This window comes from Ostrinia nubilalis, chromosome 7 (assembly GCF_963855985.1).
Source record: "Ostrinia nubilalis chromosome 7, ilOstNubi1.1, whole genome shotgun sequence".
NCBI classification, from domain to species: domain Eukaryota; kingdom Metazoa; phylum Arthropoda; class Insecta; order Lepidoptera; family Crambidae; genus Ostrinia; species Ostrinia nubilalis.
In genome coordinates this window covers 1034660-1061657 of record NC_087094.1, presented here as the reverse complement: position 1 = coordinate 1061657, position 26998 = coordinate 1034660, and the positions used below count along the sequence as shown (strand labels likewise).

General features: G+C 46.4%; 1 protein-coding gene across 1 annotated transcript; it reads right to left on the bottom strand.

The window, feature by feature from the left end:
- Nucleotides 1-3971: 3971 nt before the first annotated feature.
- Nucleotides 3972-9713, bottom strand: LOC135073459 (uncharacterized). Its single transcript, XM_063967643.1, has 2 exons — nt 9605-9713; nt 3972-7717 (listed from the first exon to the last, which is right to left on the bottom strand). Exons 1-2 carry the CDS (start codon nt 9711-9713, stop codon nt 3972-3974), a joined length of 3855 nt encoding a protein of 1284 aa, XP_063823713.1.
- Nucleotides 9714-26998: the final 17285 nt, after the last annotated feature.

The following is a 26998-nucleotide window of genomic DNA, read 5'->3' as shown; positions in this document are numbered from 1 at the left end:
GACTACAGAGCAAGATGGAGCAGATCATCCTTATACGTCATAGCCAACAGATACTCCTTGCAGGAAGAAATAAGGAATTTAACGAAGAAAATCAGAAGCTTATTATGCACATATGTAGGTACGTGAAAACAAGGCTTTTGACGAAGGATAAGCAAAAAAACTTCTATGCAAAAGTCCTGAAGGGATTGCCTCGCAATTCTCAAATAACTTTAAACAACGACTTGAAACAGCAATTGTATTGCCAAGATATTGGTATATTGATTAAGGTATGTACTTATTTAAACTCAATGTCTTCAGCAATAAAAACCGCGAACATCGCAATACAACCATCACACATTCCCACTTTTGAAAGCCGCACAATAAAACTAAGACGGTTATTCATAATCGTGTTCCTTTAATACCTTGGCATTATCATCATAGTCCCTGAAACACGGTCGTTGAAAACTTAAACTATCACGTACAGCCCACAAACGTATAGTAATCAAAGAGACGTAAAATTTGCGAGATGATCCCGGCGAAAACTTACTTTATACGGCTAGGTGCTGGATGTAGAGAGACTGGATGTGGCTAAAAATGCTGATTCGGTGTCCATTGGCGACTAGTTCAAAACTTTTAGTTTAACTCTTTTGGCAAATGTAAAGTTTAATTAGTAATTACTTACATATTGTGTAATAAAATGATTTTTGTTTTTTTCTTACATTTTTTTTTATCCACAACGAGGAAGCCTCTTCTATCTTAATTTATTAAAGAACTATCAAAGGTTCTATCTGGTTTTGCTTCTGAATAATAACATTGGTAGCCTGATTAAGATAAACATTTTTTTTTTGATGGTTTACAACATTCAATTACACGTGTAGAGCATTTTTTTGTTGGGATATCATAACACAAAGTTTTAAAACGAAACAGATTAGACGTGTCGAAAAAGAAACTTACATGAAATCCAACATTTTGATCAAAATCGGAACCGTTTATAAATTAAAAATATGATTATTTTGCTTTCAAGGAACCTGTGTGCTTACCATGAGTTTACGTTACGTGTGCTCGCTATCGACTGCGTAAAAAAATTACATTAATTGTATGACATATTGTGCAGCGCCCCTAGCGGCTACTTTCAAGAAACAAAATCTCCATAGAGATTTTTGACGTTTTCGCTAGCGAGCACACCTAACGTAAACTCATGGTAGGTACACTGGCCACATCCAGCCCAACTATCTCCATATAATGTAGGCGAAGATTATTGCAAGATTTCCTCCTCCATCCGCGGCGATGTTTATGGCCCATTAGACCGAGAAAACTAGTCGTTACAGTAATGAAAACGAGTGGACGGCCGGTTCATTATCATGGGATAATCCGGGGCAAGTTTCAGGGCTTAGAGAGCACGGGGCAATCCCAGTTTGCCCCGCGAAAAACTGAGTTGTAGTTTTTATTGCTATTCTTGCAGTTTTGGAGGAATTATAGTGGGCATTGTTTAATTGTCTCTTAAATTTTAAGGTGATTAAGGTTCAGACTGTTAGACTGAAGGTCGCTACTTCGATTTCCTTCGACTACTAGATTGTGGTTCGTTCGTTCGTTTCAGCCGAAAGACGTCCACTGCTGGACAAAGGCCTCCCCCAAGGATCTCCACAGATTGTGGTTAATCCACTCTTATTAGAAACATGTCTTCACAAGAGTACGATGAGGGTTATAGTGAATTTCCATAACAATTTGTTAACCCAAGTTCCAGCGAAGAGTTATATCATAAACTCTAGAATAGAATCTAGTTGCTCCTAAATGAAGAAATAAGTATCTGAGAGCTGAAAAACATATTTTTATCACCAGGCTAAGGACAATGTTCGTTCTCCATACATTGTTCGCCGTTAGATCAACAGTGCCGAAATAATACTTTCTAGGTTCTAAATGACACAAATCTTTATGTAAGAACAATTATTCCTGGCGGACCAAATCTATAAACTTATTGATAGCAATATTGTTATCATAACCTCTTACTTACTAGTATTGTATTATATTATTTTATGCACATCGATTTAGGAGATGTTCTGTATTGTAGTTGTCGCAGCCAAATTGTATTATAATATTGGACGGGTTTTGGAAATAGCTCGGCGTTCCACTTTTATGATTTAATTACTTACATTTTATTTATTTATTTATTTATTTATTTATTTATTTAGGAAAACCAGGGTTTTACAGTGTGTAATAATGACATAAGATAGGCAACGAGTAAACCACTTATAGGTTCCCACAGGTAAAAACAATTTAAAAAATTTAGTGAGCCTTTGCACCAGGGTTACTACATACTACGTACTACACTACTATAATATACTATGTAATACCTAAATAAAAAGTATTGGAAAACATTGCCAAACAGAAAAACAATTTAGCTGTCCTTAAAAAAACGGTCGCCTAGCTTTCTCCTCGCCACAGCAATGCTAGTACAAAATATGTCGATGTTAGTCTCCTTGACAAATTCGTTCAAGTTCCTACTCGCCCGCCAGAGAAAACTATTTTGCCTGTAGTTAGAGTCTACCTTGGGGATGTATAGTGGATCATTATTGCGCAGAATTCTTTTTGGAGCATTAAATTGAATGTTAGCTAGGAGTTCAGAGCAGTCAATCTCAGCTGTGATAACTTTTATAAGATATGTGATATCAGATATTTCACGCCTAATGGCAAGAGGAAGGATGTGGTGCCTTTTACAGATGTTAGAGTAGTCCGACGAACTATACTGTGATCTGGTACGGTAACAAATAAACCTTATAAACTTTTTCTGGACATTCTCCAAGCGAGAGACGTATGTTTGGTACCTAGGGTTCCAGATCTGCGACGCATACTCAAGGTGACTACGCACAAATGTGCAATATAGTATTTTAAGTGTCTTTACCTTGTTAAAACAGACTGAGCTACGCATTACAAAACCGAGAGCCCTTGACGCCTTAGCTACTATTGTGGTGATCCGGCTCGAAGGACCAGGAAAATGTGGTGGACTGCAGTGGACTGTATGCGTTTGTGTGTGTTCGAGAGCGCTGACCGGACGATGATGACTGCCGTTGAGAGCTTGCCCTTACTATGTCAGGCGTAGTAGGTGCTACTTGCAGGAATAAAACCACTATTTCACTTGCTGAGACTTCTCGCGTTTATTATTCGCTTCCTTTTCTCAGTTCTTGCTTCTTCAGATCACTTGTTGCTTGGAGCACTTGTTCTCTGAACTGAACAAAACAACACATGCCAGCTGGAGCGATCCATTCCGTATTTATGGGGAGCGGCTATCTCCGTCCCGCTTTCACACGCTATTGCTATCCCTGTCTTCGGGAAATCCACAGATTTTGCAAATTTTCTCCAACTGGCAGGTAGTTTTACAATGGTTTCTTATTTTCTACAGATGCGTAATTAAATTATCTACATTATACAAAAAGTTTCATCACAAAATTCCCAAAATTGGCGAAGTTATTGACAAAAAACCTAAAACGGCTCTCTTTACGGTATTGCCTCGCGCAACGGACCATCCGTGCAAGACAAGGACAAAACATATTGCTATCTCACGCTCTAGAATGTTCAAAGCGAGAGGTCCGATATTTCCGTCTCGTTTCTTCTCTATTTTTTCCTGAACATTCCAGATTTTCCAGAAAAGTGTGAAAGAGAAGCTATTTTGTGGAAGTGAGAGATCAGACAATGCAAGAAAGAGGCCTACCGAGTGAGTAAGCGAGAGAGCCTGATGGTTTTCGCTACGGTATTGCCTTTTTGGCGAAAATTTCATGTTCATTTTCTTAATTATGAAACAGATTAATTAGCTAATTTGCACTATTTGACATGATGCTGCCAACATTAATCTCGACTATTCTTGACGTCGCTAACATTCTCCCCCGCAGTGCGAAGCACTCCTTCCTCCGGATGCGACGTCTTGGCAGGAACCAGGACTACCACTCGTCGCGTCGGTCGCCGCAGCACTCCTCCGGGTGTTCGCACGTCGAGGATTCTTACTCTTCTCCGGTGAGTTCTTCTTTGACTTCAAAGCGTCTCGCCGGCCAATCTTCTTTGTTTCCATATAAGAAGGCGGGACCTTTGAACCATCTTGCGTTTTCATCAAACTCGTTCGGAGTGCCTCTTGTGGCATCATCTGCGGGGTTTTCCTTTGTCGGCACCCATCTCCAATCTTGAATTCGCGTCAGCTCTTCAATTTCCGCGAGGCGATGGGCCACGAACGTCTTGAATTTTCTCGGGTCTGCTTTCAACCATTGAAGGACGGTGCTGGAGTCTGTCCAGAAGGTCCTTTCTTCAATCTCTAAATCGAGCTCCTTCTCCACCGATGAGGCAAGTCTGCTGCCCAATAATGCTGCTTGCAATTCCAACCGTGGGATAGACACTGGTTTGCTAGGAGCTACCCTTGCTTTCCCAGCAATCAATGCGACGCGTATCGTGCCGTCTGGGTCTTCCGTTCGCCAATAGACGGCTGCGGCGTATGCTTCTTCACTCGCGTCGCAGAACGTGTGGAGTTGTCCTCTTCTGGTTCTCGGCGACAGGCACCTTGGGATCTTCAGTTCCTTTAGTACGGCGACGTCTTCCAGGTATCCGGTCCATGCGGCGACTTGCGGTTCGAGAATCTTCTCGTCCCAGTCGATCTTGGTACGCCAGATCTCCTGTATGAGTTTCTGGCCCTGTATTAGGATCGGCGTCGCGAAGCCCATGGGGTCGAACGTAGACATGACGGCGCTGGTGACTTCCCTCTTCGTTGGTACTCTTTGCCCAGCGAGTACTTCGGGCGGAGTGTTCCTGAAGCCCACGTTGAAGGCGAGTGCATCTTCTGTGTTTAGCCATCTCAGCCCCAGGGTTTTCTCTTCCTTGCCCAGTTCGAGGACTTCCTCCTGTCGCTGATCTTCAATTCCTTCCAGAACGGTTGGTTGATTGCTCCCCCATCCTCTCAGGTGGAAGCTCGCCTTGTTGTGGATCGTCTGTACCTCTTTCGCGATCCGCTTGGCTTCTTCTACCGTTGTGAAACTTTGCAAGTAGTCATCCATATAATGGTTCCTCTGTATTGCTGCCACGGCTGCCGGGTGCTCCTCCTTGAAGTCTTCTGCGTTCTTGTTCATGACATAAATTGCCGTAGACGGTGATGACGTTGCCCCGAAGATCACTGAGGCCATGCGGTACTCTTCCGGTTTGCCGTTCCTCTTGCTGCCGCGCCATAAGAACCGCAGACTGTCCCGGTCTTCTTCCCTCATTTGGATGCGTAGGAACATCTCCTTGATGTCGGCGACGACGGCGACTGGACCTTCCCGGAACCTGAGAAGCACTCCGAAGAGCGACTGCAATAAGTCAGGCCCAGGCAGCAGCGCATCGTTGAGGCTCTTCCCGTTGAACTTGGCGGCGGCGTCGAGAACTATCCTCGGTTTCTTCTTTATCGGGTGCATCACCGCGAAGTGAGGTAAGTAGAATGTTCTCCCTGGCGTCGTGGTTTCTGGAGCTTTCTCTGCATATCCATTCTTCAGCAGATTTTCTATTTGTTCTTCATACGAAGTCTTCAGTGCTGGGTCCTTGTCTAATTTCTTCTCCATGTTGATGAGACGCTGGTGTGCCTGATGGTAGTTGTTCGGTAGAGTTTCCCTTTCACTTTTCCACAGCAGCCCAGACTCGAACCGTCCATTTGGTAGCCTCTTCGTGGTCTTCTCTAGGACGTCGAGTGCCCTTTTGTCGGCGTCATTACTTGGCCGACGTGCTTGCACCCCGAGCGACTCTATCTCGAAGTGCCGGCGGACCAGGGCTTCTGTTTCGTCTTCCATCAACCTGCTGTGGTGCACGAACTTGACAGGGACACTTCCTCCGGCGTCGCATCCGTGTAAGACCCATCCCAAGCTGGTCAAGGAGGCAACTGGTTCGGAGGCCTTCCCTTTGCGTAGTCTCCGTGTGACTATGAGCCCCCAGTTATCTTGCCCGATCAGTAGTTGTGGTTCTTCCTTGTCGTATACCAGCTTGTCCTTGATCTTCTGTAAGTGTTTACACTTTTGAAGCATTCTTTCTTCGACCCCTTGTTTCGCCAACTTCAAGTTGTCGATAGTTCTTGCTTCCATGTTGAGCTTATTTCTGCAATGGACCCCTTTGATTTTCATGTTGATCTTCTGGGAGTTGCTCTTCTGCATACCGTTCCCCCCGACCATCTCGATGGTGATGGCTTCCGGCTTCCCTTGCACCCCAATCTTCTTCGCCACTGATGAGTCCAGCAGCGTGACGGTGGATCCTTCGTCCAGGAGCGCGAGCACTTTTGCTGTCCCTTTGGGCCCGTAGAGGTTCACCGGCGTCATCTTCAAGTAGGCCTTTCCGCAGCTCGTGGTGTGCACTGACGACACAACTCCTTCGGCGGGCTTCTCTTGAGTTTTCGCCGCTGCGGGCTTCTCTGAGTGAAGACTGATGTGATGCCACCTCATGCACTTCTTGCATGGTTGTGCCCGACACGTGTTCCTTGAGTGCTTGAAGCGCAGGCATTTGAAGCACATTCTTGCCTTCTTCACCATTTCCCACTTATCTTCAACACTGGCTTCCTTATATTTCTTACATTCGTACAGCCAGTGGTCCTCACGGCACTCTGGGCACTTCTTCGCGTCAGTCTTCGGTTCTTCACGGCGTCCTTCTGTTTGTTGGACATGGTGAACCGGCCTCTTGAACATATTTCTCTTCTGGTCCCAGGACACTTCCGGGGGAGCGTAATCACTGTTAATATCTGCTTCAACTTCCATGAAGTCATACATGAGTTCGAGCGCTGGTTTTCCCTCTGCCCGGCGCTCGCGTTGGTACATCAGCCACCGAGACTTCATGGTCGGTGGCATCTTGTCGATGAGACACTCCACGGCCCCTGGTGCGCACAAATATTCCGTCTTGCCGAGTGCCCTGATGGTGGCCACGGCATTGCGGACTCGGTTGGCAAACATGCAGATCTCCCCCGATGACTCGTTGACCCTTGGCAGCCTTTCCATCTTCTTTAACTCCGCCAGGGCTATGGCTCCAGGTCTGCCGAACCGGACCTCCAGGCTCTTCATCAGCTCTTCTGGATCCTCGGCGGTGAACAGGAGGCTCTTGACTGCCTCCCTCGCGTGCCCCTGGAGACACCTTCGTAGTCGCGCCAAATTTTGTGCCGGCGTGAAGGAGCGCGCGGTGTCTTCATATGACCTTCTGAACGCGAGCCATTCTTCACATGCGCCATTGAAACTTGGGAGGTCGACCAGTTGTCTTGTGAGGCCACCCTCTGCCCTCTGTGACAGCTTGGTGATGGCCATGGCTAACTCTTGGATGTCTGTTCTCCCTTCCGTAGGTAGCGGCTGCGGTGGCGGCGGCGGCAACACTTGCGGCGGCGGTGGCGGCAACACTTGCGGCGGCGGTGGCGGCGGCAGCGGTAGAACTTGTGGCGGCGGCGGCAGCGGCGCGGCGGGCGGCGGCGGCGGTATTGGTTGTAGTTCCGGCGGGACCCTCTCGGCGATGGTGTTCGAGTGGTCCAACCAATTTTCGACCTGCATTTGCCTGTACTGCACTTCTTCTGGATCCTCTTCCATGTCGGAATCCAATTGGGCCAACTCCAATTCCGCTTTGGCAACTTCCAGTTCCTGGCGGGCCACTCTTAATTTGGCCTCTATTTCTGCCCTTCTTCTTGACGAGCGGACGGAGCGCGTGTCTTGATTCACTCGTGACAGTCGCGGCGTTTGTTCATGCACTTGCGGCGTGGGTGGCGCGTACTGTCCTTCAACAGTCGGCACGGTGGTCACAGTAGTCGTGGGAGTCGCGGCGGCGGCGTTGGCGGCGGCGACGGTGGCGGCGGCAACATTGGCCGCGGTGGGCGTGGAGGCGGCGGCGGCGGCGGCGGCACGTCTCTTCTCTGCTTCCGCGATACGGGCCCTTAGTGCTTCGTGTGGCTTCGTGACGTCGGCGGTTATCTCCTCTGTGTAGGAGCGCGGTGCTGGTTCCCCTCTTCCCAAATGCACGCCGGGCTCTCCCATAACCCGGGTGCTAACAGCCGGCGCGGCGTGGTCCCTGGCGATGCGCGGTGAGGACGCGCCCCCGGCGGGATACGGGGTCAGCGTTGATGAAGTATCCGTGGTTTCCGTCGGAGTACTTCCTCCATGAACCGGCGGCGACGTAATTCTCCCTGCGGCGGCGGCGCTAGCCGCGGCGGCGGCACCTCGTAGCTTCTCTGACCTGGTGACAGGCATCTTCGCTATTCCCGTAATCCGGCTACTCGAAGGACCAGGAAAATGTGGTGATCCGGCTCGAAGGACCAGGAAAATGTGGTGGACTGCAGTGGACTGTATGCGTTTGTGTGTGTTCGAGAGCGCTGACCGGACGATGATGACTGCCGTTGAGAGCTTGCCCTTACTATGTCAGGCGTAGTAGGTGCTACTTGCAGGAATAAAACCACTATTTCACTTGCTGAGACTTCTCGCGTTTATTATTCGCTTCCTTTTCTCAGTTCTTGCTTCTTCAGATCACTTGTTGCTTGGAGCACTTGTTCTCTGAACTGAACAAAACAACACATGCCAGCTGGAGCGGTCCATTCCGTATTTATGGGGAGCGGCTATCTCCGTCCCGCTTTCACACGCTATTGCTATCCCTGTCTTCGGGAAATCCACAGATTTTGCAAATTTTCTCCAACTGGCAGGTAGTTTTACAATGGTTTCTTATTTTCTACAGATGCGTAATTAAATTATCTACATTATACAAAAAGTTTCATCACAAAATTCCCAAAATTGGCGAAGTTATTGACAAAAAACCTAAAACGGCTCTCTTTACGGTATTGCCTCGCGCAACGGACCATCCGTGCAAGACAAGGACAAAACATATTGCTATCTCACGCTCTAGAATGTTCAAAGCGAGAGGTCCGATATTTCCGTCTCGTTTCTTCTCTATTTTTTCCTGAACATTCCAGATTTTCCAGAAAAGTGTGAAAGAGAAGCTATTTTGTGGAAGTGAGAGATCAGACAATGCAAGAAAGAGGCCTACCGAGTGAGTAAGCGAGAGAGCCTGATGGTTTTCGCTACGGTATTGCCTTTTTGGCGAAAATTTCATGTTCATTTTCTTAATTATGAAACAGATTAATTAGCTAATTTGCACTATTTGACATGATGCTGCCAACATTAATCTCGACTATTCTTGACGTCGCTAACAACTATGCTATCTATATGGTCATCAAAAATCAGTTTGGAATCGTGTATCACTCCCAGATCGCGAATGGATGTCTTCCTCTGTAGAGTTTGGCCACCCATAAGGTATGGATACAATTTAGTATTTAGCTTGCGACTGAAAGTTACAATAGAACATTTGGAGGGGTTGAGATCCAGTTTATTGAACTTACAGTATTCAACCAGACGTGACAAGTCAGCCTGTAGGGCAGCAGCATCCCGTTCCGACGCAATTGTGGAGTAGATTTTCATATCGTCTGCGAAGCAGAGAAGGCGGGAGGAGTGCAGACAAGAATTAATGTCGTTTACAAATATGACAAACAACAACGGGCCCAGTAAAGATCCCTGAGGAACGCCGCTAGGGATGGGTATCCAGCTGGAAATGTAATTGCTCACCACCACAGCCTGAGATCTATTTGAGATATAAGATGCGAACCATCTAAGAAGGTCACCTCTGATTCCAATCATTTGAAGCTTGTCCAGAAGAAGGTTGTGATCGATTCGATCAAATGCTTTGCTGTAGTCCGTATAGATTACATCAACCTGCTCACCATTATCCATATTGAGGGTTAAGTAATCATTAAGCAAGACAAGATTTGACACGGTCGAGCGCCTTCTCAGAAAACCATGCTGAAAATCACTAAAAGAATTTCTTAGAGCCTCATACACCTGATCGTAGACAACCTTTTGCACGTAAATAAATAACATGAATCCTATGTTTACTTTCCACTCTTGACATTTAACACGTGACTTACCAAACTAACTATCTCCATGGTTACCGTCTTAGTCTATGCATGACTAGGGATTGAACAACTTTTAATTGAATATTATTAACAATTCTCGATAATTATTATCGATTGAAAAATATTCGGTATTTGAATCGAAAGATATATTCAATTTTATCAATATCAAAATATTCAATTTTAATAATAAAATAAATATTATTTACTACCACCTATGAAATGTTCTAAAAATTGCCTGGAGCGCTCCCCCAATCCTGAGTTTTCCCTTTCCAAGCTGAGAGGATATCATTTTGGTTCTATCGATACATTATAAAGGTACTTAATATTTGAAATGTATTACCAATTATTGTTATAAGCATTTTGAGCGAATAAAACTTTCAATTCTATTAGAACTTTAGACATTTCTCTCACTTTAAGCGGCATTGGATTTTTCATCGAATTTTGAAACTGTAACAGATATATTAAAGACTAGCTTTCCGCCCGCGGCTTCGCCCGCGTGGAATTTTGTCTGTCACAGAAAAACTTTATCGCGCGCGTCCCTGTTTCAAAAACCGGGATAAAAACTATCCTATGTTCTTTCCCGGGACTCAAACTATCTCTATGCCAAATTTCATCAAAATCGGTTGCGAGGTTTAAGCGGGAAAGCGTAACAGACAGACAGACAGACAGAGTTACTTTCGCATTTATAATATTAGTTGGGATTGGGATGGGATGATCCCATATTGTTGTCATTGTCTATATCAGTGTTATGATCACAATTCTTTTTATTTTATTCATGACCTTCGACCAGTTGGACACATTAGATAGCTTCTTGTAGTATCGTGCAATATATTTTTAACTTTTAATTAAAATCTAGTCATACTGTAGCAATTTGGACGATTTATTTTATTTACAAGATCGGTATCTTATTGTCTATGATGACCGCAGTCAACATCACTATTACATGGATTCCTAACAATGAAGTACGGCATTGCCTTGTGCCGATTTTACATAGATTTTATCGACACAAATTATGGAACTTCATAGGATATGGAGCAGGCCACGCCCTAAAATGTCCGGATGTCGTCATAGTATTATGGAATACATATAAAATACTTTTATTATTTCATTTTTTAATCCTCAAGTGTCCGTTACAATCTAATTAATATTTAAGTATTCAAAAAGTAATAGATTAATTTTGATACTTTACTGCTGTGCCCAGGAATCTAAGGCGGTTTCTGACAATGTCCTTTCAAACTACACCGTGCATGTTTTTCAAAACGTACCATTGACGTCATTTAAATAAATAACCCTCCTTCTGGCGCAGTCGGGTAAAAAGACGACCATCTTCATCTTAGGCTGGGTAGCACCATCTTACTTTAACTTTGACAAACGTCAAAAAGCTGTCAAAATCCATACAAAAAGCACCGGTTATCGTCAAAGTTACGGTCAAAGTTGGGTGGTGCAACCGGGCCTAGTGTCTTAGTGCATTTTAATTCGATCTTGTAAGGTCTACTAAATTACAGCCATATAAACAACAGAGCTCCTACGTCTGCAATGCCCCATTAAAATAACCCAGCGTTCAGTGTTACCAGACCAAAATATTCGGTCTTTAAGTAGAAATTAACGCACTCCGTTCGGGGAATCCCGTTAATCCAGGTCTAAACGGTGCCCCGTATATCAGGCCCTGGTAATGTTTAGGAACTGCAGCTTACTGCGGATAACGTTCGCGTTCCAGCTAACTGAGTTTTAATACTGAACTGTGGTTTGGCTGAAATAGAAAACGTTTTTGCTAACGGATAAAACTTTGTTTAGTCTTTGTAAGATATCTTGAGTTTTTCTCAAACTGTTATAAGATTTTTTGCAGTGAAATGATGCTTTTGATAATTGATACTAATTTTAACATGTTTTTAATCCCAACTAATATTATAATGCGAAAGTAACTCTGTCTGTCTGTCTGTCTGTTACGCTTTCCCGCTTAAACCTCGCAACCGATTTTTATGAAATTTGGCATAGAGATAGTTTGAGTCCCGGGAAAGAACATAGGATAGTTTTTATCCCGGTTTTTGAAACAGGGACGCGCGCGATAAAGTTTTTCTGTGACAGACAAAATTCCACGCGGGCGAAGCCGCGGGCGGAAAGCTAGTAAAATCATATTTAGATGATTGATCTACGCTAACTTTACAACTAAATCAAACATGGCAAAATGTTAATAATTAAATTCTGAATAAAAGTAAGATACATTTATACCAGTTGAAAACCATAAGTACAGTTAAGAACTATCTTCATACAATTCATAATGGTTTGTAAAACAAAATAGAAAGCCAGGGCAAAAATCAGCACTAGTGATTTTCCGAGGGAAATTTTACATCCGAGCACGGAAGACAAGTATGAAACAAAATGGATGCAAATGCAGTGGGTTTACGTTCCATTATTTGTTTATTGGTCAAAATGCTTTGTAGAGGTTCATGCTTGCTAGATAGTCAAAACGTTATCAAATCTCATGTAGAGCTCTTCTCACTCTGCACGTGTAATATAACATGAATTCTACGTGTGGACGGCACTACGAGCATTACATGTAAAGTGCTGCCCATACTATTTTCAATCCATTACAGGATAAATTCCATTACGCGTTCTATCCGCCTGGACCCGACTTATATGTGGACGGTACTACGAGCATTATATGAAAAGTGCTTCCCATACTATATCCATTACATAACACGGTGGATTACATTACGCGTTACACTCGTCTGAATCCAGCTTAATCTACAAGCCCTAGCTTCACAAACTCTACACCATAGTCCAACCCTTGTAACTTTAAATACTATGTACTCGTACCCACACCTGACCTGAAAACAAAAATAGAAATGTCACATTTTGATACCTATATCACAATTTGACATTTCCTCTCCATGTGACGTGGCATTACTGTCACTTCTTCAGCTGGCTGTGCCCGCTTCTACACTCAGCGGCACGGAATTTGGCCCAAGCCTAAACACCCAGATATGAGGCCAAATAGGTGTTGTATACCTAAGTTTCGTGTGACATGTTAACAGAACATTTGTTTTTGTTAATTTAAGAGGCTAGATTTATAAAAAATATGCGTCTGTTTAACTTTTTTGACTCTAGAAACGCATTTCGTTGTTGGAGCGTAAAGAGTACGGGTAAGTTTAAATTCGATATTAAATGTTGTAAGGGTTTAGCGTTTTGTTTTTTGTTTTTAAATTAATCTTAGGGTTATTCTCATTTCCATAATTTGAGAATAATGCCCACTACTCCAGCTCAAATTTCTCAAATAGTGTTGCTTAGAAGTCAAGGGCGTATGCAGCGGGAGATGGCTGAACCTTTCAATTTATGGCGTACAAACTTAAGATACACGTTAAAAAGGCATGACCAGACCGCCTTTTACACAAGAAGACCAAGAAGTGGGGAATTAAGGTGTAAATCAGCGCGCGATGACCCGATTATAGTGCTTGCAATATCAAGAAATCGGGTTCTCACTACGTTTGAGATACGCCAGCGTTTACAAACAGCAAGCCTAGTGAATGTCAGTGAGCACACAATAAGAAGAAGGATGGAGGATCATAACCTGCATACTCGAAGACCAGCTCGAGGTCCAGAACTTCTCCGATACCTTCGCGAAGTGCGACTTACGTTTTCTAGAGAACATGCAAATTGGACGTTAGACTTATGAAGCAAACTCTTTATGAAAACTGTCTGTTTGCCTAGTAACTCTTCTCCGCACCTTCTCTATAAACTTTCACGGCCGTCTGGAGCTCTTAAGGTGACTCTGCAATCATCGATCCATAGAACTTTACTCCATTAGCCTTGCGTCCAATTTGCATGTTCTCTAGAAAACGTAAGTCGCACTTCGCGAAGGTATCGGAGAAGTTCTGGTCCTCGAGCTGGTCTTCGAGTATGCAGGTTATGATCCTCCATCCTTCTTCTTATTGTGTGCTCACTGACATTCACTGGGCTTGCTGTTTGTAAACGCTGGCGTATCTCAAACATGGTGAGAACCCGATTTCTTGATATTGCAAGCAGGATATTCGGGTCATCGCGCGCTGATTTACACCTTAATTCCCCACTTCTTGGTCTTTTTGTGTAAATGGCGGTCTGGTCATGCCTTTGTTACGTGTATCTTAAGTTTATACGCCATAAATTGAAAGTTTCAGCCATCTCCCGCTGCAAACGCCCTTGACTTCTAAGCAACACTATTTGAGCAACTTGAGCTGGAGTAATGGGCATTATTCTCAAATTATGGAAACGAGAATAACCCTAAGATTAATTTAAAAATAAAAAACAAAAAGCTAAACCCTTACAACATTTAATATCGAATTTAAACTTACCCGTACTCTTTACGCTCCAACAATGAAATGCGTTTCTAGAGTCAAAAAAGTTAAACAGACCCATTTTTTTATAAATCTAGTCTCTTAAATTAACAAAAACAAATGTTCTGTTAACATGTCACACGAAACTTAGGTATACAATACCTATTTGGCCTCATATCTGGTTGTTTAGGCTTGGGCCAAATTCCGTGGGGTGCGATGGTGAGGGACCTCCCCGTGGTGCATCCCGGGCAACGTCTGCGTGTTCTGTCACGCGGGCGGCTGACTTCTCACCGGCGCGGCAGGTTGCGTCAACTCGGCGGGCCTGTCGGGCAACCCGTAACCCCCCAACGGAGGGGGGCCGGGGACCCCGGCTACGGAAGTCGGGGTCAAGACAAGGAAAAGTCTATAAAACCCTCTATTGCCAAGGTTTGAGGGGGGCCGAGGAGCAGTGTCGGGCGGTTACAAACTCGACACGGTCGGTGGAGTATCACCGGCCGCTACCCCTTCCGGGAGTAAGGTGGGGCAGCTGCGCCCGTAAGCAGTATAAAATATGAACAGTGACAAGACGCGTAAGAATACCCGGGCGGGTCCCAGCCATGCTGGGGAATCCCGTGGCCGCCCAAAAGGCGGTCGGTCTCAAGTATACGGGGAGACCACCACTGTTCCGCGGCAACAACCGCGTTATGACGACTCACGCAATAGCTCTACGGACCTGAACTCACATAGCGATACGGACTTCGACGATTTGGAGGTGGAGGCCTGTGCCCCGTTGGCACAAGCCAAAACCAACGACCATAGCAAAACCCAGACGGACACCGATAAGGAGGAGAAGGAGAACAGGAAGGCGCCCTCTAGATCGACGCGTAAGCGCCGTCAGGAGGAGCAGCCCCTTGTCGACGACTCCCTTGCGTCCTCAGACGAGGTTGAGGTGGCCCCAGCGGCCAAAATTAATTCTGCCCGCCGTGGAAAGGGCAAGGCTGGAGGCGTTCAGCGGGCCAACCTTTATCTAAAGGAGCGCATGGAGGAGCTAGAGGAGGAGAGGTACACGGCCGAGCTGGACAAGAGGGCCAAGGCCCACTTGACCCAACGGCGGAAGAGCAGAGTGGACGGCGCATCCTCGCCGGATATCATGGACCCGAAGGCAACCGTGGACCACGAGAGGTTGGACCTCGACCAGCTGCGGGCTCGCGGAGGGATATTTGTGTCTGAGGTCGCTCGCGTCTCGCAGATCTCGGGACACCTGCAGGGCCCGCTTAAGGGCGCTCTGAACAGGTCTGTCACCAACCTAACGGGGATCCTAGACACGTTGGTCTCCCGCTCGGAGACAGAGGAAAACCGCCGCCTCAGGGTGGATAATTGCAACCTCAGGAGGGAGGTGGAATACCTCCGGAAAGAAGTCCTCGCCCTCAAGCGGGACATGGAAAAGCTCGCGGCAAACGCCGGCAAGGGCTCAAGAAGGTCCTCAACCCCATCCGGGGCGGTGGCGCCCTCCGTGGATGATAACGAGCCCCAGGCTCCAAATGTGATGGATCCTCTGCCCAGGGGAGCGCTGTGCGCCGAGTCCATTGAGGAGTTGCTGCAGATGGCCTGCCAACGGGCCGTCGACTCAGCAGCGAAGCTTATAGACGCCAGGCTGGGGGACATAGAGAGCCGGTTGCCACCCCAAAGGACTCTCCGCCCCCCACTGGCGGCTGACGCTAGGAACGCGGCTCGAGCCACGAATGTCCCGGCACCGGCGGCAAGGCCCGCCCCCTTAGCACGGCAAGCACCAAGCACTCCCAATCAGGGAGCTCAAGAGGACCCCGCCACTGCCCCAGAGGAAGAGACATGGGCAACCGTAACGCGGCGGAAAAAGAAGAAGGGAAAACCCCAGACGGCGTCTGCCGCCAGCTCACGCCCGGCTCCTACGCCCAAGATGGCCCCATCCGCGCCCAAACCGGCTCCTAGGACCCCTAAGCCGGCAGCGGCCAAACCTAAGGTCAAGCTGACCCCCCCCCGCAGTGCAGCCATCGTGGTCACACTGCAACCGGAGGCGGCTAAAAGAGGGAGGACATATAAAGAGGTGTTGACCAAAGCCAAGGCGGCGGTGAACCTCTCCGAGCTCGGGATCCCCAACGTCAAAGTTCACGACTCGGCGACGGGGGCCCGTTTGATCGAGGTCCCTGGCGGTGCTGAGTCTAAGGAGAAGGCGGACCAACTGGCCACCAAACTCCGGACGGCTCTTGGCGGTGACGTCATCGTCACCAGGCCCGAGAAGCGCGCTGACCTGCGCATCTACGGCCTGGACGAATCGGTCACAAGAGAGGAGGTCAAGGAGTCGGTGGCCAGCAAGACAGGCTGCTCCCCAGAGGCGGTCCGTGTGGGAGAGATAAGGCGTGGCACCCGTGGCGAAGGGATGGTCGCGCTCAGCTGCCCGATCGCGGCGGCCAAGGTTTTGTCGGAGGCTGGCCGATTCTTGATTGGTTGGTCTTCGGCCCGCGTGCAGATCCTTGAGACTCGCCCCATGCGCTGTTTTAAGTGCATGGGGTTGGGACATGCCCGACAGCTGTGTCCCTCCCAGACGGACCGCAGCGGGTTGTGCTTCAGATGCAGCAGCACGGGACACAAAGCGGCGGAATGCACGGCTGACGCGCGTTGCGCGGTCTGTGCCGAGAATGGCCGAGATGCCAACCACCACATGGGGGGGAGGAACTGTAATCCTCCCCAGACGAGAGGGAAGACAGCCGCCGGGGTCCTTGTCCCCTTGGTAGCAGAGGAGCACCAGGAAGTGTGCGAGGAGGCAGATATGATTGATGGCTAGTCGGCATATCTGTCTCCTCCAGGCGAATTTAAACCACGCCGCTGGGGCGCAGGATCTCTTCCATCAGTCCCTAGCGTCGTGGAACATAGATGTTGCGGTCGCCGCGGAGCCCTACTGGGTCTCCCCCCAAGCCCACTGGGCAGGGGACGCTGTCGGTGACGTGGCGATTGTCTGTCGGACGGGGCCCACCGCAAAACCTCTCCTGCCACGGGAGCGAGGTCCTGGGTTCGTGTCGGCCGTCTGGGGGGAATACGGGATAGTGGGCGTATACTTTTCGCCCAACCGGCCCCTGTCGGATTTCGAGGCGTACCTCCGCGTGTTGGGACCGGTGATTCAGAGGCTTGCGCCGCTTCAGGTCATCCTCATGGGCGACCTGAACGCCAAATCACGGTCCTGGGGCGGGAACGCCACCGACGTCCGAGGCCGGGCCCTAGAGGACTGGGCGGCGGAAGTCGGACTGTCAGTCCTGAACACCGGGACAGACTACACGTGCGTGCGGCCGCAGGGCAATTCAAGGGTGGATGTTTCTTTCGCCACCCCTGTGGTGGCACGCCGTGTGGTCAACTGGCGGGTAATGGAGGAGGAGACACTCTCGGATCACCTGTACATCCGATTTGAGATCTCCCCCTCCCTGAGCCCTAATGCTCCTCGTCAGTCCGGCCGCTCGGCCTTTCCCAGATGGGCTATCACCAAGCTGGACAGAGAAAAGGCTGAGGAAGCCGCCATTGTCCAAGCTTGGTGCTCCAAAGGAAGGACCCCGCCTCCGGACGCCGATACCGGTGCCACCCGCCTCCGCGCGGCTCTGACGGTGACCTGCGACTCTGCGATGCCGAGAGCCTGTTGCGCGCCAAACCGACGGCAGGTGTACTGGTGGTCTCAGGAGATAGCGGATCTCTGGGCCACCAGTAACGCTGCGAGAAGAGCCTACACGCGCCACCGCCGACGCGCATCACGCGATCCAGCGGAGGAAGCCCGCCTCTACGAGGCTTTCAAGGAGGCTAAGCAGATCCTCAAGGTGGCTATCCTGGAGGCCAAGGCGGAGGCTCACAACTCCATGCTGGAGGAGCTCGATGCGGACCCGTGGGGGCGCCCATACCGTGCTGCGCGCAACAAGCTGCGCAGCCAATCAGCGCCCATCACGGAGACTATGGAACCGGACCTCCTTCGGCAGGTAGTTGGGAGCCTGTTCCCCGCGCAGGGGGACCATCGTGCCCCAGCCCTTCCCCAGCCGAGGAATCTTCAACCGGAGCCTCCGATTCCCCCAGTAACGAGGGCAGAGGTGGGTGTCGCCCTGGACAGGCTACAAGGCAAACGAAGGGCCCCGGGACCTGACGGTATTCCCGGCAAGATCCTTCGCCTGGTCATGCGGGTGGAGGAGAACGAGGATCAGCTTCGAGAACTGTTCGACCTAAGCCTCAGGACCGGACAGTTCCCGAAGCTATGGAAAGAGGGCCGCCTGTGCCTGCTGCGCAAAGAGGGTCGCCCAGCTGACTCTCCGTCCGCCTACAGGCCCATTGTCCTGCTCGATGAGGCGGGGAAAGTCCTCGAAAGGGTTCTTGTCTCCCGCCTTACCAGGCACTTGGAGGACGTTGGACCCAACCTCTCGGACCGGCAGTTCGGCTTCAGGGCGGGGCGCTCCACTCTTGACGCCTTGTCCGCCCTGAAATCAACGACAGAGGAGGCCGTGTCCCGCGGAGAAAGGGCGGTGGCGGTGTCCTTAGACATCGCCAACGCCTTTAACAGTCTGCCCTTCGATGTGATAGTGTCGGCACTCCGCTACCACGAGGTGCCGGCCTATCTCATCAGGCTGCTGACGGACTACCTGCGGGACCGAGAGGTTGCGTTCATTGATGGGCGCGGCGAGATGGTCCGGCGCGCAATCTCCTGTGGAGTGCCCCAGGGATCGGCTCTAGGGCCGATTCTCTGGAACATCGGCTACGACAGTGTGCTGCGGGGCTCGCTCGTCAGAGGGATGAGCGTGCTCTGCTACGCGGATGACACACTGGTCGTAGCCACAGGAAGGGCTCTGCCGGAGCTATGCGTGAGGGTGGAGGTGGCCACCGAGATGATCGTGGCCCGCATAAGGGGCTTAGGTCTTAAAGTAGCCCCTCAAAAAACCGAGGCCTTGATGTTTCATGGGCCTCGGCGCGGGCCACCCCCGGGTGCCCACCTCACTATCGAGGGCGTTCGGGTGCGTATCGGTGCCCAGATGAAGTACCTGGGCATCGTCCTGGATGGGCGTTGGACCTTCCGCGCCCACTTCGAGGGACTGGCCCCAAAGTTGGTGGGAGCAGCGGCGGCACTGGGCAGGTTGCTGCCTAATTTGAGGGGCCCCAGCGTTAGTTGCCGCAAACTATACGCTGGGGTTATAAGGAGTATGGCCCTTTACGGGGCTCCGATATGGGTCGGTTCTCTCGATCGAGAGAACCGTGCCTCCCTGCGGCGCCCGCAACGCATCATCGCACTGCGGGCCATCAGAGGCTACCGCACCGTTTCACACGGCGCGGCGTGTGTGTTGGCCGGGCTACCCCCGTGGGAGCTGGAGGCCGAGGTCCTTGACGCGGTTTACAGATACCGAACGTCAAGGCGGCAAGCAGGGGAGCGACCGGCCATGGAAGAGGTGGAGCGCGTCCGCGATCTCGCTCGGGAGGAACTTCTGCGGCGCTGGGAGCTGGAGCTTGCGGGTCCCCGCTATGGCGTTAGAACCATAGAGGCGATCCGCCCAGTCCTGGACCAGTGGGTGCATCGGAGGCATGGTTCCCTTACCTATCGCCTGGTGCAGGTGCTGACCGGACATGGATGTTTCGGTTGGTACCTGCATCTGATTGGTAGGGAGCCGAGCCCCGTATGTCACGAGTGCGGCGCTGCGGAGGATACGGCCCAGCACACCCTCGAGGTGTGCCCGGCCTGGGTCCAGCAGCGCCGGGCTCTGACTGCGGTGACTGGTCCGGACCTCGCGCTCCCCAGCGTCGTAGTTGCGATGCTCCTGGGCGAGAGCGCGTGGGACGCCATGGTCTCCTTCTGCGAAGAGGTGATGTTGCAGAAGGAGACCGCGGAACGGGCTCGGGAAGAGGATCCCGAAGCCCACGCGCTCCGGCGCAGACGGCCGGGAGGAAGAAGGAGGAGATTCGCTCTCCTCCCTCCCCCTCCCTAGGTGAGACCAGTGGGTGTTAGGCCGGGGGGCCCATCACCCACATTGCACGGTCCCACCCTGTCTGGGGGGGTCTACCAGTGTACCGGCAGACCCCCTCTTTAGCGCGGGAGGCCCGGCAAAGGCTGGGCTATGCGTGGGTACGGCGTGGTTGGAATCGCAAGCAACCCGCGTCGTACCAGTAATACGCAGAGGGTGCACCGCAGGTTTTTAGTGGGTATACTTGTCCGGTGGCAGCCGCTATTGCTGCCATCCGACAAGGGAGTCCCACATAACCCGCCGCTTCCCCCGAGGCGGCGGGTATACGCAAAGTATTTTCCTGCGCAAAAAAAAAAAAAAAAAAAAAAAAAAAAAAAAAAAAAAAAAAAAAGGCTTGGGCCAAATTCCGTGCCGCTGAGTGTATTATGTCTAAACTCAATCACGGCGGCGACAACCGCACGTACTAATAACACGGTAACGATCTAATAAGACGCCTGTTCAATTATAATTAACCTCTGACATCTGCGATGCCGTAGTAACAAATTGCGTAGCCTTCATAATACAAATTGCGACGAGTTGAGTTTCTATTTTACGTGGATTTGGAAAGCGTTTAGTTTACCTACTTTACTTGGAGTTTTATTTTAAATTATCTGAATGAGTGTGAGGTAAAAATTATTCTCTTTACATTGAATTTGCTTGCCCATAATCTAACAACTCCGAGGAATGCTGTCCAAGAGTGAATTTGCCCAGAAAAGTATTTACTAGGGGTTAAAGGGTTAAAATGATTTCAGGAACATTGATTTCGTACGCCAGAGTATTTCATTCATTGGCCATGTATTCGTACATTTACATCGCAAAAAAAAAATCAGTTGCTTTACAAAGAAAGCTCGTTCTTCCTTGAAAGGGCATTGTAATATTTTTTATGTTTTTTTATGTCACAGGAGGCAAACGAACAGACGGATCACCTGAATAATATACCTAATAAATAAATAGACTTGTATCAGATTTATTTTACATGTAAAAAAATATTTTCAAACTACAGAACCTTCAACGTCTCCACTCTTAATTAACCACAAATCTGCAGAGTAAAAGAGTCGCAGGCAAATTGCCGGCAGTGTAATGGAGTTAGCACCGCGATCCCGGGGTTAAGATACAGGAATTGAATTATTGCTGATTCCCGCAGGAAGCCGGGGAACTTTGGACTTCATTTTCAGGGACCAATGAATTAAAAAGATAAGTGACACTTTACAGTTTAAAAAGGATGTTACAATTTTAAGGTTCCTTTTTCTACGAGGTATTTTTTTAAATCTTTAATTTTTTTAGGGGAAATCGAAGTAATCGCACTAGGCGGAAACCAATACGTTTTTTATTCTAAAAGCGAAAGTTTTGTTTCATAACAAACATGTATAAATACGTTATGTTACGACAATGTCCATGTGTCAAAAATGACATGTAACTTCATTACTGCATCGAAGTATTGATGTGGTCTTCTGCTAAGAGGAAGCAGGGCGATTAAATTAACAAAATACCCTATGAAAAAGAGGAGATCTAACACTTAAACGCAATTAAGCTGCCGTCTCCGAAAGAATAACAAAGCAGGCTGACGCTAGTCAAAACTGTTGAACATTATAAAGTCAGCGTCCAAGTTTAGGCGCTGCAGCGGCAGATGGCGCTGTATTATAACAATCCCTCAGCCGACAGCGACAAACGCAAACTTGTTGTGTTGGCCTTATTAAATTTCTCCTGCCAACTTTGAATAAGCGGAATCTAAATTTTTGGAAGGAGATAGTTTGTTTTCAACTTGATCGTGTTCCATTTTGGGGGACGTCACCCGTTTAATTTCTGCGCGGTAAGATTGGTTAAGAAAAGAAACGCAGGAGGTAAGGGTTAAGTGAAATGTGAAGAATAATTTGGCAAAAAAAGAAGAAAAAAAAACTGAATAACTACTCGTAACTGCAGGAGATATAAATCATAATGTCGTATCTCTACTTATGATACTGTGATGAGTATAATCTTATTCAGTGCTTCAGAAGGCACGCTAAGACATAAGTCCGATTAAACCATTTCAAGCGCCTATGGGGCTCACGAAGTTTTTTTAATATCAGTGATCTTAGTTGCAACATAAACAAAAAACAGCTTTCAAAAAGCTTTCAATTTTATTAGGCAAGATTTTGTGTAAGCTACAATAAAAATTCACCACACAAAAGACTGAAACTGACCTACAAACTTATCTCCACAGAATTGTTTCACAGTCAACATTGCCAGCCAAAAAAATTACACAAAATTAACCCAAAAACTCAATGTAAAAAATGCGTCAATTGAAAACCGGGTCAAGACTTCAACACTCAGCTCAGCAAGTGTTGTTTTTTAACTTAATTAGTGTAGCTAAGCCAACTAGTGCCACAAAGCTGGTTCCATGAAAAGGTAATGGGTGTCCACCGTAACCTGAACCGGTGGAATGTGGCAACCCTACGGTAGAGGATGTCGGGGTTAAATGGACGGTCGAGTCGTTAACTTTTCTATCTCACTCGTGAGTTGAGAATTGTAACTGTATTGAGTTAAAAGCTGAATTTGTATCAATGCATTTGAATTAAGTGCCTTTTTCTAGCTCTACGTGTGCTTGAGGTCTATCATTGCTTAAGCGCGATTTAAGTAAACGTTTACAGGACTAATTTGAACAGAACATTGCATGCATGCTTTGGAGATGTTTTAAACTAGTTACTTAATTACATTCTTAGACTGAGTTGCACCACCTAACTTTGACCGTAGCTTTAACGATAACCGGTGCTTTTTGTATGGAGTTTGACAGATTTCTGATGTTCATCAAAGTTAAAGTAAGATGGTGCAACCCAGCCTTAATGGTTAACTATAAGATACCTACTTTTTAATATCTCCTTATAGTGCTTTTAAGTGCCTTTTCATTTTACTTAAAATTTTAGCATTTTCTAACTAAGACAAAACGATACATTCGATTATCCGATTATCACCCTAACCCGATCTATGAAAATAAGTAAATATAAATAGGTACTTACATAATTAATTAAAGTAAGTATGACTTATTAATTCAATACTAAGCAGCGTAGAGCTCACTCATAACATTTTCTCTACCCTTAGCGGGCACCTCGATATAATTTATTCCATTTTATACATTATTCCATCTGCATCCACCAAATATCATCCTCATATACTATTCAGGGGACCTTTTTAGTCCCTCATATCTCATTACGGCGGCCATTTTGTTTTTAATCAATCGCAAATGTCAAAGACACGACGCGTTTTAGAGCGGACGCAATTAAAAATTGCTTTGTACGGAAAGTGTGTGCCGGCCTTTACGAGGTTAAGGGGAAGTGTATGTTATTGGGTGACGCGGGAGTGATCTTAAAAATCTGTCAATTTATCTGACTATAAGTAAGAATTATAGGCACAAAATATGGGGCAAGTTAGCTGGTGGTGGTGTGTAAAATCTTATTGTTTGGAGTAAAAGTTAGAAAAGAAATGCTTCCATAATTGGGTCTGGAATTCACTCGCTTAGAGAAGTTTTTAAAGAAATCAATATATTGACTGTGGCTTCGCAATACATATTTGATAACATTATGTATGTCCGTAAACATATACATTTATTTACTAAGAAAAGTGACGTCCACTCATTTAACACAAGACATAAGAATAAACTTGCTGTTCCATCATTTAGGTTGCATAAGATAGGTAATTCATTCTTGGGGAAATGTATTACCATATTTAACAAAATACCACACAACCTTGTCGAATTGCCAATAAACAAATTTAAGATACATATAAAAAATACCCTTATGTCCAAAGGGTACTACAAGGTTCGAGACTATATTGATGACAAGGATGCGTGGTCAGTTCAGTCTGCACATATTTGATGTACTTAAATTTGACTATTCTTACCGTTAGATAATTCCTGGCAATAAGTGGTGACTGAGTTTGTTCCGGCGTTTCTTCTCAGCACTTGCCATATGTTTGTCTCGAAGCGCTGGTAGGGCCCAAAAGATAAGGAGACATGTAAAGTGCCCCATAAGGGCTACCTTTTCTTTTTTTATTATTTTCTATTGACGTTCATAAGTGCCACTTGTGGTCTAAACTGAATAAATATTTTTTGATTTTTGATTTGATTTTTTTTTTTTTTGACTGCCTGCTGATATCTTACCCGAGAATTAATTAAATATGTATTTACTGCGCAGATAACGTACCGCCTTAGGCTGCGTATACATTTATTGTCAGGTGTGATTGCGGTCTGATACCTGCTGTTAGCTGCTTAAAAAATATCGATTACAACACAACATCTACAATATTTTGTCATTTTTATTTTATTTCATTGAAACCACAAGTTTGCATTTAACTTCCAATAAGTTCTCACATTGCGCATTGGAAGAATCAATCTCAATTTCATTTTCTTCTAATTCTGTAACTATCCGCCACGCTTGCCGCGCCATCTAACCCACCAGAGTGTGCACTAACGCGCCAAACCGACGGCAGGAGCTCGGCCTTAATTAAATTTTAAATTTCGAACGTTCACGCTCTGCGACAGCGCGGGAAGGATTGTGTCGCAATGAGTGAATACGCGGCTTTGTTTTTCTTCTTTTACTTTTTAATGAGCGTAATGGCACTGGAGCTAGTGAGATTTGCCATTATTTTTTTCTGGAATGTAATGAAATTTAAACATTTTTAAATTAAAACAGTTACATTGAATTTAAATTACTCATTAACGTCTAATTAAGTATCCATAGAATTTTATACCATAGAAAACTTACTCAAACCTATAAAGTCTTCATTGTTCGATTTCTCTCTAGTAGGTACCGCCATACTAAATTGGTGTAATTAACTGTTGACGGTGTTAACGGTGAAGCAAATAAATAAAAAAAATTTAAAAAAAAAGTAAAGACAGCCACAAGATGCACCGTCGCCAGACGCGTCTAAAGCATACAGTGATAGCACTGAATGACGTCACTATTTCAGCGCGTCGAATGAAAGAAATGCATCTGTCACACAGACGGAGTGCTGGCTCTGCATACGGGCTGAGTAGCGGAGAATGTAAGAGCTAGTGTTGTGATACTGATGTTTTTCGATCAATCGATAGTAACCGAATACATTTGAAAATTATAAATCGGAAGGTAGTGGGTTCGGGCATTGGGAATTGAACCCACTACCTTCCGCTTGCCGGGCGACTGCTCCTTAGGCAGTTCGATTTTTTCAAGTTATTTACAATTTTCAAATTAGTTTGAGATGCTACTCTTAACGCTAAAAATACATATTTTGGAACCAATAAATTGTTTATGATAGTTTAATTTTCCCCCGGAACAAACTTGACCTTCACTGGTTGGTTTTTTATTGGCGACCAAGCTGTAGATCCACTAGAGGTGGGAATAGTCTCGTAACCAATTACACGTGATTATCAAGCCATCCTGTCTTAGTAAATAGGGTGGCTTAAAAGAAGCGTCATCCAAACTAAAATTACAGAAATACTAAATGATTATCTTAGCTTGAATTTACATTATAATTTTACAAAGCTGAAATAATTCCATTAACGGGTATACACAAAGCCCTTTACAAAACTATGCATTACTGAGGTAAGTGTAGATTATCGGACTGCTGTGGCAGTTCGCACACAATACTCTTAGAAAAGTCAAAAGCAAAAAACAAAATAAAAAGATCAATGAAATATCAGAAAAGAAAGAACTTTTAAAAAAAATAATATTTGGGACTACTTGATACTATCGATAGATAATCGGTTAACAGGCATCACTTCTAAGAGAGTTGAAATGAAGACAGTTATTCGAAGTACTTTCTATTTGAGGGACGTCTTGGGTATTCTTCTTTGTGAATTACAAAATGTAACTGATACTTAGTTTTAGTAAATAGTTTGACGATAGCAGAACTAATAAGTGCGTATTTAACATAATATTTAGCTACTACTATACTTAAATCTATAATTATCATACTAATATTATAAATGCGAAAGTAACTCTGTCTGTCTGTCTGTCTAGCTTTCACGCCTAAACCACTGAACCGATTTTGATGAAATTTGGCATAAAGATAGTTTGAATCCCGGGAAAGGTCATAAGGATAGTTTTCGTCCCGTTTTTTGAAACAGGGACGCGCGCGATAAAGTTTTTCTGTGACAGACTTTAACCGTGACTATAACTATAATCGGTTTTTTTGTATGGAGTTTGACGATAGATTTTTGAAGATGGTGCAACCCAGCCTCAAAAAGGTTTGTTTAAAAATCCTGACGAAATTCACAGGATTTAAAAGTTCGAACTTCGAAGTTTGTACGTCGTTCCAAAATACGAGTCGTAATCTTATTTTTTTTAAATCTAACCATAAAGTATTTTTGTAGTGTGCCAGTCATTCCATCTAAAAAGGTTCCTCGCACTGCACGCGGCTGAATGCGTGCGCGTGAATGCAACGCCACGGGCGCGCTTTCAAACATCCGTAATGAACGCGCTGAAAAGAGTTTCAGCTTCCTTCGTTATTCGTTAGTTTGAATTTGGAATTTTTTGGTCATTTACTTTTAAATGTGTGCGGGGATTTAAATAGGCGCGCGTCTTTTGTTTTTGGATTTTATCACATCATGACTGTGTTTTATAACTTTACTAGCGGGCCGCCCGCGACTTCGTACGCGTGGATCCCGTTTTACCCCCTTCATCTATCTTACGCGGTTTAGATTGTTTCATACAAATGTTTTGTCCCGCAAACTCCCGTTCCCGTGGGAATTTTGCAATATCCTGTTGTAACTAAGTAAGTTTTAAGTTTACTAAGGTACCTGCATGCCAAATTTCAAGCGTCTAACTTAAACGGTTTAGATTTTTCATACAAAAGGATTTTCCCGCTAATTCCCG

Coding starts and splice junctions, on each gene's coding strand:
- LOC135073459 (XM_063967643.1), bottom strand. CDS start 9,713: ATGGATAATGGTGAGCAGGTTGATGTAATCTATACGGACTACAGCAAA. Junction 7,718..9,604: donor TCAAATGATTGGAATCAGAG/GTGACCTTCTTA, acceptor CGACTGTTGAAG/GACAGTACGCGCCACCCACG.